Source organism: Triticum aestivum, chromosome 4B (genome assembly GCF_018294505.1).
Source record: "Triticum aestivum cultivar Chinese Spring chromosome 4B, IWGSC CS RefSeq v2.1, whole genome shotgun sequence".
NCBI classification, from domain to species: domain Eukaryota; kingdom Viridiplantae; phylum Streptophyta; class Magnoliopsida; order Poales; family Poaceae; genus Triticum; species Triticum aestivum.
In genome coordinates this window covers 372127297-372142928 of record NC_057804.1, presented here as the reverse complement: position 1 = coordinate 372142928, position 15632 = coordinate 372127297, and the positions used below count along the sequence as shown (strand labels likewise).

The 15632-nt window shown below is 44.2% G+C and overlaps 1 protein-coding gene across 1 annotated transcript; it reads right to left on the bottom strand.

Moving 5' to 3' along the window:
* Positions 1-9125: 9125 nt before the first annotated feature.
* Positions 9126-14618, bottom strand: LOC123092210 (transmembrane protein 87B). The gene is made up of 6 exons (XM_044513913.1): positions 14222-14618; positions 12439-13372; positions 11840-11935; positions 11421-11557; positions 10312-10483; positions 9126-9514 (listed from the first exon to the last, which is right to left on the bottom strand). The coding sequence occupies exons 1-5, from the start codon at positions 14425-14427 to the stop codon at positions 10357-10359; spliced, it is 1500 nt and encodes a 499-aa protein (XP_044369848.1). The 5' UTR covers positions 14428-14618; the 3' UTR covers positions 9126-9514; positions 10312-10356.
* Positions 14619-15632: the final 1014 nt, after the last annotated feature.

Here is a 15632-nt window from a genome sequence, read left to right as displayed (position 1 = left end):
AGTGTTGAGCACCAAAATGTGCACGATGGCACGACAGAGCAAAGTCATTGCTACCCTATTACATGACTCCCCGAGTCCAATTGATTAAACTATTTTTTTAGAAAGCTACAAATATGAACCGCCCGGCGGATCAATTTTCTTGCTGGCCTGATGCTTCTGGGTCAACCCTCTCCGCTTCTTGGCCTTGTTCTACGTCCTGGAAGGTTGATGACGACCAGTCAATGCCATTCAAAGCTTGAAACTCAGCTTCATCATCAATTAGCTTGGACGGGTCAACTTCAGGGGCAAAGGTGTGCTTACGGATTGGGGGGGGGTCAGGCCTGTCACTTTATAATACGGGGTTGGCATCCTTTGATTTCCCACGTCATAAGCCGGATGGTACTTGGTGAGGTCTGTCTCATTGGCAATCAGGCTGGCCACAAGACGTATCTCCTTCACGCAAGCAGCAAAATCCTTCTGTTCAAATGAAGTGCCATCCTCCTTGAGGCTTGGATACCCAATGGCGATGTCGGCCGGGTCTAATTCTAGTAGCCATGCTTTGGCCCGACTTAAAGCAGTCACGGCTCCGGCTCTCGCAGATGAACGCTTTATTTCATTAAACCGTCGGGGCATCACAGACAGCTTCATTAGCACATCAACTAGGAGTGTGGGGGCTTCATTGGACAGAGCAACTGTAGCCAATGCACATTGAGCACCAGTGTAAAGCTGCTCTACCAATGTATAAACCGCCTTCAGCTTCACAAGCATGTCTTGGTTGAGGTTGATGCTCCTGGGCCTGCATAGTAATAACAGATGAGTTAAAGACAGTTCATATGATCAAGAGAGAGATTCAACACTTGACACTCGTAAGGCGACTTACCAAAGATAGCCGAGACCATCTGAGACACATGGAGTTTTAAGCCAGACAATTCAGTGGTCACCTCTTCAAGAGCCACCTTTGTTTTTTCAGCTCGATGGGTCAAGGAAATCTTTTCTTAAGCCCAGGCATTTTTCTGAACTTCAAAGTCGGCCTTCAGTTTTTCTTGTTCAGACACGCTGAATTCAAATTTTGAGTTTGCCCTCTGGGTCTGAGTCTCCTGCAGCTCCAAGCGAGTGTTCAATTCAGATAGCTCTGATTGAAGTTGAGCAGTGGTGGTATGTACATACACCGGATCAAAATCATAAATATCAGTATACAACATTAAGTCCCAAGCCTTTTGCAAGCAACAACACTTGGCACTTGGGGGCTAATGTCTGCCGAAAGCTTATTTATGTGGCGGCTTATGTAAGTAAGTCCCAAGCACTTTGCAAGCATGAGTACTTGGCACTTGGGGACTAATGCATATTGCTGTTGAAAACCAAACAAGTAAGTATCATCTTTTATACATGAATATAAAGGACCGGATCATTCATGCTGGTTAAACCGGCCCTTAGGGACTACAGATTAACTCGGATGATCAAATGATTCTACCGAAGGATATGACTTATGCTCATGGTTCATCTAAGTCTACAACATATTAATCATGAATAGTAGACTTGGGGGCTGGCATAGTAAGGATAACTCAATAAAGGAAGAATTCGTACCTCAAATTTCTGGTGCATTTGTTTCACCATGTCAACTTCAAGATCGCGGTTGTTGTGCACTTGGCTAAGATAACCAGAAAAAACTTCACCAATGCTCAAGTGGGAGTAATCAGCAACATCAAATCTGACTTTATGTCGTTCAATGTGCTCCTCCTTGGCAGAATGCTTGGCTAGCACAGTGGGCCTTACCGGTTCTCTAAAGCCGGTGGCAGTCATTGTCACGCCTTCATCATGAACATCCGCCGTCTTCGGTGGACTAGAGACCTCAGGATTTAAAGACTCATTAATGGCTCGCTCCATAGGGGGGTCAGAAGTTGCTGGCGGGTTATCAAGAACCGGCTCAGATGATTGGGGGATAGAGATCTGAGGCGCTGGAGTCTGCTGCTCCGGCTCATGGACCTTTGGATCTTCAATCGGCTTATTCTTCTTTGCCCTCTTACTGGGCTTTGCTTTTCCACTAATGAGTCAGAAAGGGCAGTATAAGCATAAAAGGATCAGAATGAGTAAAGGATAAAGTAAATCACCATTACCTAGGAGCAGTCTTGAAAGCCGGCATGTTGGACTGAATTGAATCGCCAGAGGTGGAAGAGATGTATCCTGATAATTTGAGTCGGAAGAGTTGAGTTGTTGACGAGTAAGACCCGCCAAAGGATAAAAAGAGTTTAAATCGGGGGTGACCTTATTTTGACGCTTCCTTGGCGTGTTCGGCAAGCCGGAAGAAAGTTCCGCACCCTTGCTTGTCCGAGTTTGCCGCCGGCTCTCGAGCAACTGTTGCTTCAAAATAAAGCGAGGATCCAGATGAGCTAAGGGGTGTGAATATCTTACTTTCCGAGTTACTCTTTGGATTTTTTGTCTTGGCAAAGGCTCGGAGTCGAAGGAAATAATAGTTACCTCTTCTTCCACTCCCTGACTCTTTCCCGTGTCATCTTGATGATAGTCAGTGTCAATAAGATGGTTAAAAAAGGAGCCAAGAGAGTCAAGAGCTACCTCCGACTCAGAGGTGTCCTCCAGTTGAAATAATTCAGAAGCGTTGGGCTTCTTTCCTCTCTTCTTGGCGGCTTTCTTGGCCTTCCTGGCTCTCTTTGCAGCCTCATGGTCATATTCTTTCTTCCAAAACTCGTCATCAGCATGTGAAAATCAGCAAAGGTTGAGTTAAGACAAAACATCAAAGATAAAGGTAACTTAACTAAGTTTGGCGGCTTACCCCTGGAGTCGGGTTAGCTTTGCAGAAAGGGCTTAGGCCCACTTTGCCACAATCTGCTAGACTTTCATTCAGAAGCGACTTCATCATATCATTGATAAGGTCATCAGGTAACTCATCGGGGCTGTGGCGCAGAGGATCCTTTGTGTCACCTGTGTAAGTGCACATTAATCCGGAGCGGCGGCTCAAGGGGATGATCCGCCACGCAACCTAGCACCCGACCAAGTCAATGCCATTTAAGCTGTTCCCCAGCAGAGCTTTGACTTTTGCAATAGTAGGGGTGAGCTTCTGGCGATCAGCAGCGGACAACTTGTCGGGGAGCGGATGATTGGATTCCAAACGCAGGGCACGAAAGCCGGGCAGAGGGTTCTCATCAGCCGGAGCAGTGTCTTGGCAGTAGAACCATGTCTAGTTCCAGTCTTTGGGATGACTTGGCGGCTACACATAAGGAAAAATGGCGTCTCTCCGTCATTGGATTGAGACCCCACCAAGTTCCAAACTAGGTCTGTTGGAGTATTCATTCTGGCGGTTCAAGTAAAAGTATTCTCTGAAAAGTTCCAAGCTGGGCTCTTCTTCAAGGTATACCTCACAGAACACTTGAAAGTTGCATATGTTAGACACGGAATTGGGTCCGATGTCTTGAGGGTGGAGGTCAAAAAAGCGCAGAACGTCTCTAAAAAACTTAGAACTGGGTGGCAAAAAGCCCCGGTTCATATGATCAATGAAGACGATGACTCCCCCTTCTTTGGGTTGAGGCTTTTGTTCTGTCGGCTTAGGGGCACGGTACGACATGACATCCTTTTTGGGAAGATAGCCGGTTTTCACGAAATCTTCAAGCGTGTTCCCTGTGACGATGGAGCGAACCCAGTTGCAGGAAGTGGTTGTTTTGGGTGGCATTGTGAGCAAGGAAGCCTAAAAAGAAAAGAATAAGTTTGCCGGTTCAAAATTAAGCCGGAGGAAAAGGTATTTCAACACATATCAGACTGGCGGCTTATAAAGGGGCCTAATGGTATATGACTCTTTACGTCAGGTTATTTAAGCCGCCATGAGCAGTTTGATGTTATCTATTGAGCATTGCCATTAAAATTCGGTGGTATGAGCCGCAATGGTTAGGTGGATCTATCAAGTGCAGTTTTTTGGCTAAGTTTCACACAAACAGGTTTCATAGATTGCAATCATTATTTTGGATCAGCGGCAGTTCGGAAAAAGGAAATAAATCAAGACCTAAAAACCAATACAGATGAGTTCATAAGCTCTAAGGGGATCTTTTCTTCAAGGAAAGGGGGTCCGCTGGTGTTGAAAGTAAAGGCAAAACAGATATTGCATCAGTTATGCGCCGTTTTCAGATCAAAGAGGCTCACGGTGCAAGCACTGAAGATGAACTGCGACGAACTATGAAGAACACAGAGAAGTTCAGAAACCCTAATGTGGATCTGGGGTACAGGAAGGCAAGTACTTACCGATGCAGATCGACTGTGGAGGGGCGCCGCCGTTCTCTGGTTCATTCAGGGTGATGCAGCGGCCAAGGATGAGGACGACGGTGTGCTTCAAGGTGGTGGCAGAGCTCGAGCGGCAGAAGGTTGCAAGAGGAGGAAGACGATGGAAAGGAGGAGAATGAGGAAAGACTGGTCGTGGCTATTTATAAGGAAATACTAATAAGTGGGCGCGAAAAACGAGGAGGCCAAAACATGGTTATCCAGCTGCCGAGACGCCTCGATTTTCGGAGCGGTTATTGAAAGATAAAGATCCGTTGAGATATGTTGGATAAAGTGTTAATTAATGACAGGTGACATCATGACGGGTTATCACAAATCCAGAAGATGATATCATGGCGGGTTATAAATTCTCGCACAAATGAAGAGGAGAAGATTTTTCCTAAGTGTTGAAGATTGACATAAACCAGTTCAAATCAATCTGGGGCCTAATGTTGGAGATATAACTATTAGGTATGACCCGCCCAGGAGAGGCCGGGTTATACATATGGCGATTCATCATATGAATCCCAAGACGATATTCGAAGATGGCGGTTCAGTTAAGGGCCCAAGGCCAAAAGGCGGCTTAAGGCCTGTAGAGATAAACCGCCATATATGTATGACTTGTATTGTAAGGCAAGAATAGATAGTCACCGAGCTGGACACTGTTTATGAGCCGGACGGGACTCCGTGAGCGTTGGGCGTCGACCTGTGTATATAAAGGGACGACCCGGCGGCGGTTCAGGACAAGTAAGATCAGATCGAAAGCTAGGTCAAGCGAATTCGCTCCCTGGTAATCGAAACATAAGCAATACCACCTCAAACTGGATTAGGCCTTTACCTTGACCGCAAGGGGCCGAACCAATATAAACTCTCATGTCCTTTTTCCCATTTTAACCCCTTTAAGCTTCCTAGTTGAGATGGCTCCATGACTAAGTCCTTTTGCTAGGACATCTGTCGTGACCTTTCCACGACAATTTGCTTGCAAGCTTATGACGTGTATTACCAAGAGGGCCCAGAGATACCTCTCCGATACTCGGAGTGACAAATTCTAATCTCGATCTATGCCAACTCAACAAACACCTTTGGAGATACCTGTAGAGCATCTTTATGATCACCCAGTTACGTTGTGACGTTTGATAGCACATAAGATATTCCTTTGGTATTCGGGAGTTGCATAATCTCATAGTCGGAGGAATGTGTATTTGATATGAAGAAAACAATAGCAATAAACCGAACGATAATTATGCTAAGCTAACGGATGGGTCTTATCCATCACATCATTCTCCTAATGATATGATCCCGTTATCAAATGACAACACATGTCTATGGTTAGAAAACCTTAACCATCTTTGATCAACGATCTAGTCTAGTAGAGGCATACTAGGGACACGGTATTTGTTTATGTATTCACACATGTATTTAAGTTTTCGATCAATACAATTCTAGCATGAATAATAAACCTTTATCATGAATAAGGAAATATAAAATAACAACTTTATTATTGCCTCTAGGGCATATTTCCTTCAGCGTCCTGCCGTGCGCGGGTCAAATCTGGGCAGGGGAAAGACGTTTTTCGCCTGACAGTGGTGGCCCACGCGCCACTTTTTGTTTCGCCGGAGCCCCAAAGTGCCCCCCAGTGCGCTGGGTTCGGCCCGGGATCGTCGGGCCAAAAAATGGGCCGAATCGGCAGAAGTCGAGGTTCTGGGGGCGCGACTGGGAGTTTCTTTTTGCGCCGGCAGAAAAAGGCGTCTTGGGGGGCCTGTTGGGGGTGCGGCTGGAGATGCTCTAAGGCCAACTCCAAGGTGATGTCCTAAACAGACACAAAATTGACCCGCCTTTTGTTTGTTTTTGTTCATTTGGTTTGGCTAGGTGGACGCCGCTGTGCGATTTTGTCCGGCAACCCGTAGGTGTGCCCAACGTGGGCCGACACATTAAAAGAACAAAACAACAGTTGAAAGTGCAGTTCATACGTTAAATAAAATTAAAGGCATTAAAATAAAACATCTGCTGGGTCCGCGGATCTAGGCGTCCGCGTATCTAGGCAGCGGCGGTGTCCTCCTCATTGGTGAGGTCAACGTACGCCGACACATGCGTCTAGGGGAACGTCTGCTGGAAGGCTGAAAGCTCCGCCTTCTGCCGCTCGGCCTGCAGCTGGCACTCTACCTCCTCCCGCTCGGCCGCCAATGATCGCGACTCGGCCTCGTACAGGTGTCGCTCGCCCTCGTCGCTCGGGCCAACCACACGAGCGTGCACAACACGGACACCGGCATCGTGCTTGCAATGACCATGTTTGCCCCACCAATGGACTCCACTCCGGAGAACAGTCCGCATACGCAGGCTCGGGTGCAGGGCGGTGCTGGTGGCGGTGGCGGTGGGGGCGCCTTGGCCTCCACGCCGGCCGTTGGCTCCGCTAGTGCCTGCACAAGGCCAGACCACCTGGCTAGCTCCTCATGCTCGGACTTCGCGAGCGCCCGTGTGGCCTCCTTGAGGGCCGCGATGTAGGCGTCCTGCTACTATTGGTCCTCCTCCACCATCACCGACGGTGGTGGAGTGATGGCCGCATTCTTGAAGCTCCCCCGACGTGCACATCATGCTCGACGGCGAACCACGCGTCCCAATACGCTGAATCCGCCGCGTAGCCAGGGTGGCGGCGTAGCTCCGGGGGAAGGTTAGCACGGCGGTTCCGAATCTCGGCCGCCCCCGCGCAGTCAGACTGCGGCACCGCCGGCATCGGAACCCTGTCAAGTCGGCGTGTTGGGCTGTGGTTTTTGGCCATGCGTACCCAAATGGACACAGGCAGACCAAATGGGTCGGCGTGTTGGAGTTGGCCTAACCCTCGCCTCTCTCACCCTGAGACCCTAACCTCCAATGGGTATAAGAGCATCTACAACTAGACTTAGTAAATCGTATCCCTTAACAGTCCGTGGACACCCCCGGTCAGTGTCATGTGTATGTAGACATGCTCCTCCTCATTTTCTTTCTTATATGTCCGCTCACTTGCATGTGATTTTCTTTTAAGACATTTGCATGCGATTGATGGAGATGAAGAGACAAAAGAAACAAAGAATAAAGAAAAGAGAAAAGGGGTCCGGTGGACCACATCCCGGACTGATAGGGCATATCCGGGCGCGTCCATAAGCCCTCATCCTCTCTATACTAGTATGCGTGCACGCGCAATGCGCGTCTTTACGTTGCAAAGTGATACGGTGAAAATAAGTCATCAAAATGCCTGGAGAAATGATTCAAGACAAATGAACATTGTGCATGTATTGAAGCATAAAGAAAATACTCGGAATAAGCATAAGAAAGCTTGTCACGTTTCTTACGACAGTAACTATCACATGAATATGTAATTCGCACAAAAATTAGGGTACCTATTGTGAAAAATATATAAATGAACCAGGGTGCATATGAACTCGCATTGAAAATACATTTCTAAATCCTCAAAAAAAATAATTAAAAAGCTACCCGTGTACATCTCCATGTTCTATCTGTGCACAGAAACTTTCACGGAAAAACAAATTTTTTTGCATGTGCAAAAGAGATAAAACAACATGTCGTAAAATGCTACTTAGAAACACTGGAATTTGTCTTTTATGCGGAGGCAAAATAAAAAGACATTTTTTCGTAAAACTTTGTATCGCGCATATATATTGCGAAGATGTGAAATTTTATTTGGTATTTTTTCACATTTTAACACACGTTCAAAATGCATTTTTAAAAACCAGGTTCATATGTGCGTACCTAGATTCAGGTAGTGCCTCCTCTACCCATGGCTATGTTTTACTGTAGCATTCACTACAACTTTCCACCCAGAATTACACGTGAGACAGGTTCATATGTGCGCTATGCACTGGTTTGATTAGTTTAACTTTGTTATTTTTATTTTTCACCTCCTGTCAGACTTAGTGGTACAGCTCCCACTCGTGTCTCCAACCACACGTGCCATGTAGCTCTGTGGGCATCTTTAGTAAAACAATTTGCACTGCTCCAGGCGACATGGTGTGACTCTGTTTCGCTCCAAAGAACTGACATGATAGCTACTCGGTGCTAACACATACTCCTAGATGCTTCTAGAGTGACGCAGATAACACTGATGCTACTGTAGCAGCGAATCCCTGCATTATAAGCCGTCGGATTGAGCCCAATGAACGGCCAGGAATGCATTTGGAAGCATGAAATCAAACATTTAAAACTGATACACTATATAGTACTCCCTCCGTAAAGAAATATAAGAGTGTTTATATCACTAAAATAGTGATCTAAACGCTCTTATATTCGTTTACAGAGGGAGTAGTATAGATTTACATTTTGTGTCAACGTGCGAGCCCTCGTATTATAGGGAGGATACAAGGGTTTAGGAATGGCACAGATAATATGAGGGGTCCGTCATTCTTTTCCAACCGGGCACGTCCAGGAGGCCGCTGTAGATGCTCTAACTGTCTGTACATGAAATGCTCATGGATGCGGCAGCCCAGCTTAGCCTAGAATACCAGTGAAAATGGAGGTAACAAAGAAAAAAAAAAGAGAAAACATCCTGGAAATTGTATAAAAATTCCGAAATGAAAGCATTACCTGCACGGAATGTTCCAATTAGACCCTCCACAAATCATAGTACCACCTTCGTCCTGATTTATAGATCCCCTTTGCATTTTATGCTAAATTTTGATCTTAGATTTAACTAACAAAATGCTAATACATGTAACCAAAAATAATATCACTGGAAACTATGTTCAAATACGAATCCAAAAATATAACTTTTGATGACATGCAGCATTATTCTCTTAGTTAAATCTATGGTTGAAGTTTGGCACAAAAGACTACGGGACCAATAAATCAGGATGGAGGTAGTAGTAGCTTCATAAATATCATCAAGGCCAAAAACAAGAAGGCAAAATCATCAACATATATGATTATATAGTTGCTAGTTCGTTTTATAAGCGTACATATGATAAATACACAAGGAACTGCCGCAACACCATTTCGATCCATGCAGAGCGGGAGCGATGCAATCAAGCGTTTGAGAGGGTAGGCTTCTACCAATCTACAAGTCTACACGCCAACCACAACAACTGCAGTAAGGCACACTCCATGCTCTCAAACTCTAGTTTATTTCGCCAACTTCTTTGTATCGGGTAGTCATCATTGGACGGGTAAAATCATGTGGAAGTCAAATCCTTCAACACAAAGTCACCACCTATACATCAGAATCGCACGCAAGCTTCAGCAGATGTCAGCTATCCATGAATCCATAGGGAAACGGTACGGTACTTCACTGCAATTGGGCACAACGAAATTGGTTAGCATGCTACTCATGGCCGGGCCTGCAAAATTTGGGGCCCTGTGCTACTACTTCATTGATAACGAGTTAAATAAATGAGTCTCACATTATTCAAAAACTTCACAATGGACATCGTTTTTATGCTAAATGTTTTGCAAAAACTGCCTCGACTATGACTCAAACCACAGGATCTGAACTACAACATAATTTTATCTCAAAAACTTCCATGCAAAGACGAAAACACAGAAAACTTTTCTCGCGGAAGGGGGAGCAGACAATTGTGAAACAGGTCTGTAACTCTTTGCTGGAGTAAATAAAGAATGAAGTTCCATTCTATAGCTGCTCTATAGCAACCCAGGACTAAGCTGACTGAAGCATGTCAAAGAGGAATGCCTCCCACTATGCATATAACGTGGATCTGAGAAAAATGACAAGCAAATGCTAGCTCGCTACGGAATAGTATATTCTCTTAAGTATAAACAAACAGATAGAGGAAGGGTAGAAGAAGAATGTAGATAAAGCATGTGAAGATGATTCGCAAAAAGACAAAAACAAAAAAAGAAGTGAAGATGGGTGTGGAAGGGAAACGTAGCAGAAAGTTTCAAGTCAAAAGCTACAGCTTAGGACCATGAATATTATGAGCCCTAATCCTGACCTAGAGTCAACTAATCCAAATTCACTATGCTATGTACGTACTAACTTGTTATCCAACCATATTTGAGAGGCAGTTGCCTCCGGCGCTCAAAGTCAAAAGTGCTATCTGCATGCTTGGATAACACAAGATTACATACCATAGCATTCCACAAGGAGTACAGCTGCACTAAGTCAATAACTTCTCATGCACGTTTATCCTCAGTAAACACATGCATGTTCACAATATCTCCTGTTCCTTTAACAGCACTGCCTACAAGAGAGAGTCCTTCCTCGTCAGCCTCATCACCTGTCTCCTCTGAATATGCAAATCTGTACACAGCAAGAAGGTCACAAAAAAAAACAAAGTTAAATCTGTGCACATGGTTCATACTAACAACTCTATGCGAAACAAGTCATTCTTTCAACCCTACCTAAGCTAAGCTATAGGTATAAATGGGTTTCTACAGACAATGTGACCAACTAATGTTAAATAGTGAACATGTTGAAGGAACTGTAAATATATTCGATTTAGAAGTCATAACGTGAGTTAGAATATACTCCCTCCTTTTCTAAATATAAGTCTTTTTAGAGATTTCAATGTGGACTAGATACGGATGTATATAGACAGATTTTAGAGTGAGATTCACCCATTTTGCTCCATATGTAGTCCATATTGAAATCTTCTAAAAAGCCTTATACTCCCTCCGTCCGGAAATACTTGTCGGAGAAATGGATGTATCTAGACATAATTTGGTTCTAAATACATCCATTTCCACGACAAGTAATTCCGGACGGAGGGAGTATTTAGGAACAGAGGGAGTATATAACAGTGGTGACCAGTATCGTGGAAAATGGAGTAATAGTTTTAGAAATGCACTGATTGTATTGTTGGATAAGCATAGCACATGTTTGTAATAACATATGTATGGAAGTAAAAAACAGGGTTAAATCATCTCTTCAGAATATCGTGGAAGTGTCGATGGTTACAACATATCAGCCGGGCATAAATAAAAACCTTCCACAATAATGTTATTGACAGCTTAGTCAACAATATGAACTGTCTCAAAAAGAGACAAATCCAGGACTGAGTTAGAATATAACAGATATGAACCTCACACAATAATGTTATTGACAGCTTGGTCAACATAATGACAGTTAGAGACTTAAATAGTGCTCAAGCTGAATGAACTACATTGTGTACATGCAAATCCAAATAAACAATTCTACTCAAATGAGAAGACGGTGAACTTCATAGCAGAGGGAATACCCTGTTGGATTACGAGATGGTGACCAAAGGGTGCATATGATGGCAAGAAGGACATATGAGAGGACATTCCAGAAGGCAGGGATGACCCAAGCCCTTCGCCAAAGCTCACTCAATGGATCGGTTGCATTGAAATATAGCTGATTCAAGACCAAACAAATAAGTCAGATCATACTTACCAACATAACCTGCATAAAGGTGATCACTCATTCCCAAGAGGCAACTCCATGAGTCAATATCATATAGAAGGCGGACAAGGGAAAAATAGTTGATTTGGCATTTGCTTCTATGTTCGCCAACAATTTGCATGAAATAATTGATGTTTAGTGATCGTATGACAAGTCTGCATGCTAAGAGTTTATTCATTTTCCATTTGTGGCTACTTTCCCAAATTGCAACGATGGAATTGGCCCAACACATACCTCATAGCCAATCCAAGCAATTGAGATAACCACTGACATAGCTAGAGAATTTGTAAACTTCCGATACAATTCAAGTTTCGCCATGCTTCTCCGCAGCTGTCATGTAATCAGAGAAAGGTTAGTACATACACTATATGATAAAAGGATATAAATGAAAGAATAGACAATAAATTAATCGACTTGTTTTTAGGCAGCATAGGTATCAGAGGAGAGCAACCAACTTTATCCTGGACCTGAACAAGTTGGGTGATAAACCCAATTTTTGGAGTGGCATGTTCACATCAGGTGAACAGCAGGTAACAGCTGTTCACTTCATGTGAACCCAATAACATGCAACACAGATACTGACTGTTGAAAGACATGGCCACAGTGGAGTATAAGTTGGATGTTTAGCATAAGATACAACTAGCTACTTACTAGAATGTAAACAGCTGTAGCACGAGCCCTTGTATAGCCATTCAGAAATACCAAAAAAAATGCTATGTTGATGTACGAAAAAAACACAGTTTAGAGAAGCATACTTCATAATAATAGCATGGTGGACCCATCCAACTAGAACATATTTTTTACTTAGACTAGCAAGAAAGTGAGGCAGCTACCTGCAGTTTCTCTAGAGTTCTAGAGAGGGATGAAAATATCCAGATGATGAAGGTAGCATCAAGTATGGCAACAGGCAACACTAGAAATAATCTCGTTTTGCCAGAGAAGTCATTGATGTTTCCCAGATTTTCAACAAGTTCAAGGGCTTCTGAGGCAGTAAAATAGATGATAGCAAGAGCAGCAACCCTGTATGTAATCCCACCCAATGTGGGTCGAACAACACCATAGCCCATTGAAACTACTAACAGAAGAAGGCGAGACACGGTCTTCTTCACAGCAGTAAATGTAACCGCCCACAAGGTTATGCCCATAGGTCTGGTCCCAGTTGAATTGAAGTTAGCATACTCAAAGTACCAGAAAGCCATTTCGCACATACCAAGTGCAATAACAGCTGTTATATGGTAATGCAGCTGCAAAATATCCTTCCAACATCTCACAAACTGAAGAAACCATAGAAGCCCAAGTGCAAGATACGCAAGTGACATGAAACCAAAAAATGTCATCATCGGGGCCATTTTCCCAGGGATATAACCATGAGGATTCCGCCAAACTGTCCTGCCTGTAATCTTCAATCCACGGAGTTGAGGATCACAGAACATAAAGTAGAGATAGTACATCCCTGTTTTGTTTATAGAGACACTCTGTGTTCCCATGGTAGTTTCTTCATTTTTACCATCAAAGAATGTCTGAATTCTTTTTGGCCAGTCTGGATTATCAGGATTTGGCCGTATAATAACTTCACCTACTTTACAGGACTTCTCCTTGTCAAGCTCAGGGGTGCAGCATATTGCATCAGAGTGCAAGTAAGAACCCCCGATTTTGTCTCTGTCCTGGATCTCAACAATAATGGCCTCTACTAGTCCTGTCTTTTGCTGCATTTCTTCATGTCTAGCTGCTGACTCCTGGGACCGTCGAAATGTAACAATGTCAAACCTGAAAGAGTAGCCCCATTAGATAGCAGAAAATTCCATAATACCTGAAGGATATCTGCCCTTGATATTCGTATTTCCATAAATATTTGCGTTTGTCTATTCATCTATGCATTTTAACAACACAAAGGATTGTGAAACAAATGCTTCATGAAATGTATGGCCCCAAAAGTTGGTGAGTCAGTGCTAATATGTACAGAAACAATGGAGCAGTATCATGTTGTGTTTGTTGTCTATGCAAAGCACACACGTTATCTTTCACATGTCGAGGCACGACAATCACATTAGCATGTGAAAGATTAATACATACATTAAGTCCATGCCAATGATTATCATATCGAGCTATCGGAAGACAATGTTAACATCTCCTGAATATGACAAAAAAAGAGCAAGAACTGGACTAAGCTCGGTGGTTGAATTCACTAATGTCTATGGGATCACAACAATACAAATAAAAAGAAGCAACTTCTGTCAAGAGAACGGGCAACTTGAAGCAGCTGCATCCAATCATCTCAACAGATCAATGTCTATGCGCATAAAATTCCACAAGTCCTCGCCTGAGCACCTACGTAATTGGAACAGAAACAACTAGAACCCCAGGAGGGGACATTGGAGACTTAAAGCATTGCAGACAAAATCAAGCAGCACGCCATCATAACGCTTGCTGTGCATATCATCGCCCAAAAAGCAACACCTGCGAAATTTATAACAGAACAAAAGGCGCACGCAACACTTAACAAGCGCATCAGATCCTAACTCGGACACCCGACCAAAGCGCGCCTGATCCGGGGTAGCCCGATCCCCGCAAAACCCTAAGGGGAGTATTCCAGTCCAGAAGGGACGCCTGGCGCACCTGATGAAGGAGTTGGAGGAGTTTGAGGAGGATTCGGAAGCGTAGAGGCCCTCGCTGCCGCCGTGGAAGAAGAATGAGTTGGCGCGCGGCGCAAAGCCGCCGCCGGAGTACTCGTGGATGGACGCGTCCGCGCCGCGGGCCGCGAGGGCGAAGGCGAGGGCGAGAAGGGCGAGACCCGAGCGGGCGCCTCGCCGCGACAGCCACATCGGGAGGGTACGAGCGGAGAAAGCCGTGGCCGTCGCCGTCGCCGTCGCGTGCAGATGTCTGCTCTCGTATCGTATCGGGAATGGCGATGGAAGGTTCGAGGCTCTCGTCTGCTGGAAGTGTGAGCCCGGTGGTTAAGGTTTGGTGTATTGAGGAATCAGAAGTTCAGAGCATCGCTTGCCCAGTTCCCTCTCAGGTTTGCTCTCAGTGAGAGATGGACGCGATAAGATGGTGAAAGGAGTACCGTGTTATTTTTTCTTTCATTAGATTAGAGAGGGAGTAGCGTATTATTTTTTTCATTAGAGGGAGTAGCGTACCCATCCGTTCCACGATCACTGACTATAGATTAAGCGAACTTTGAGTGGGTTTACGGAGAAAACTATTTATATATACACTTCCAAACATATACAACATGAAAATATAACTGATGATGTATCCAATGATATGCACTTGATATTTTAAATGCACATATTTTTATCTATAAACTTAGACAAAGTTTATAATGTTTGATTTTTGAAAAAACACAATATATTATAGAACACTGAGAGTACTACTTTGTCTAGTGGATTGTCAAGAAAACACATTTTACCAAGGATGGGCTTGGGAGGATCTGTGCGGCTTGGGAGGATCTGTACCCGCCATTTGTTTTTTTTGGGGGGCGGTCCAATAGTACCAGAACACTGAGATGGACGAGTTTTTATCCATTCTTTCTATTTACACAATTAAATACGATATTTGGTTTACCTGTGAAAAAGGTATTATTTTTGGTATATGCAAATATGTTTGAATTGTATAGTATATGTAGGAGTTAGGTTAAGTTGGATTTATAATTACCAGAGAGCTGGATATCTAAGTCCAATACGTGCAACCGGGTCTAAGATACAAACACACCGCAAACCTTGGTCACAATGACCAGAGCTTTGCAACGAAGATGGTCTTCGGGTCAACATTGTCAAAGAGCTTGGGTATAGTGAACTTGAGCTTTCCATACTCCTTTTCATCTTGATGGGGGTGCCTTTCAATAGTCATGCCGAGGAGGTTGATGTCTTGAGTAACATTCCTCTTGTAGGCGGTGCCCTTTGGCATCAATCAATCTCTTAACCTCTCTTCCTCTTGCTCATCGTTTGGGTCATGGTCCACCGCCCTTCGTGCTTGCATCATGCTTGAAGTCGACATTGAAGCTCATTTTCATGCCTTCGTGATGGAG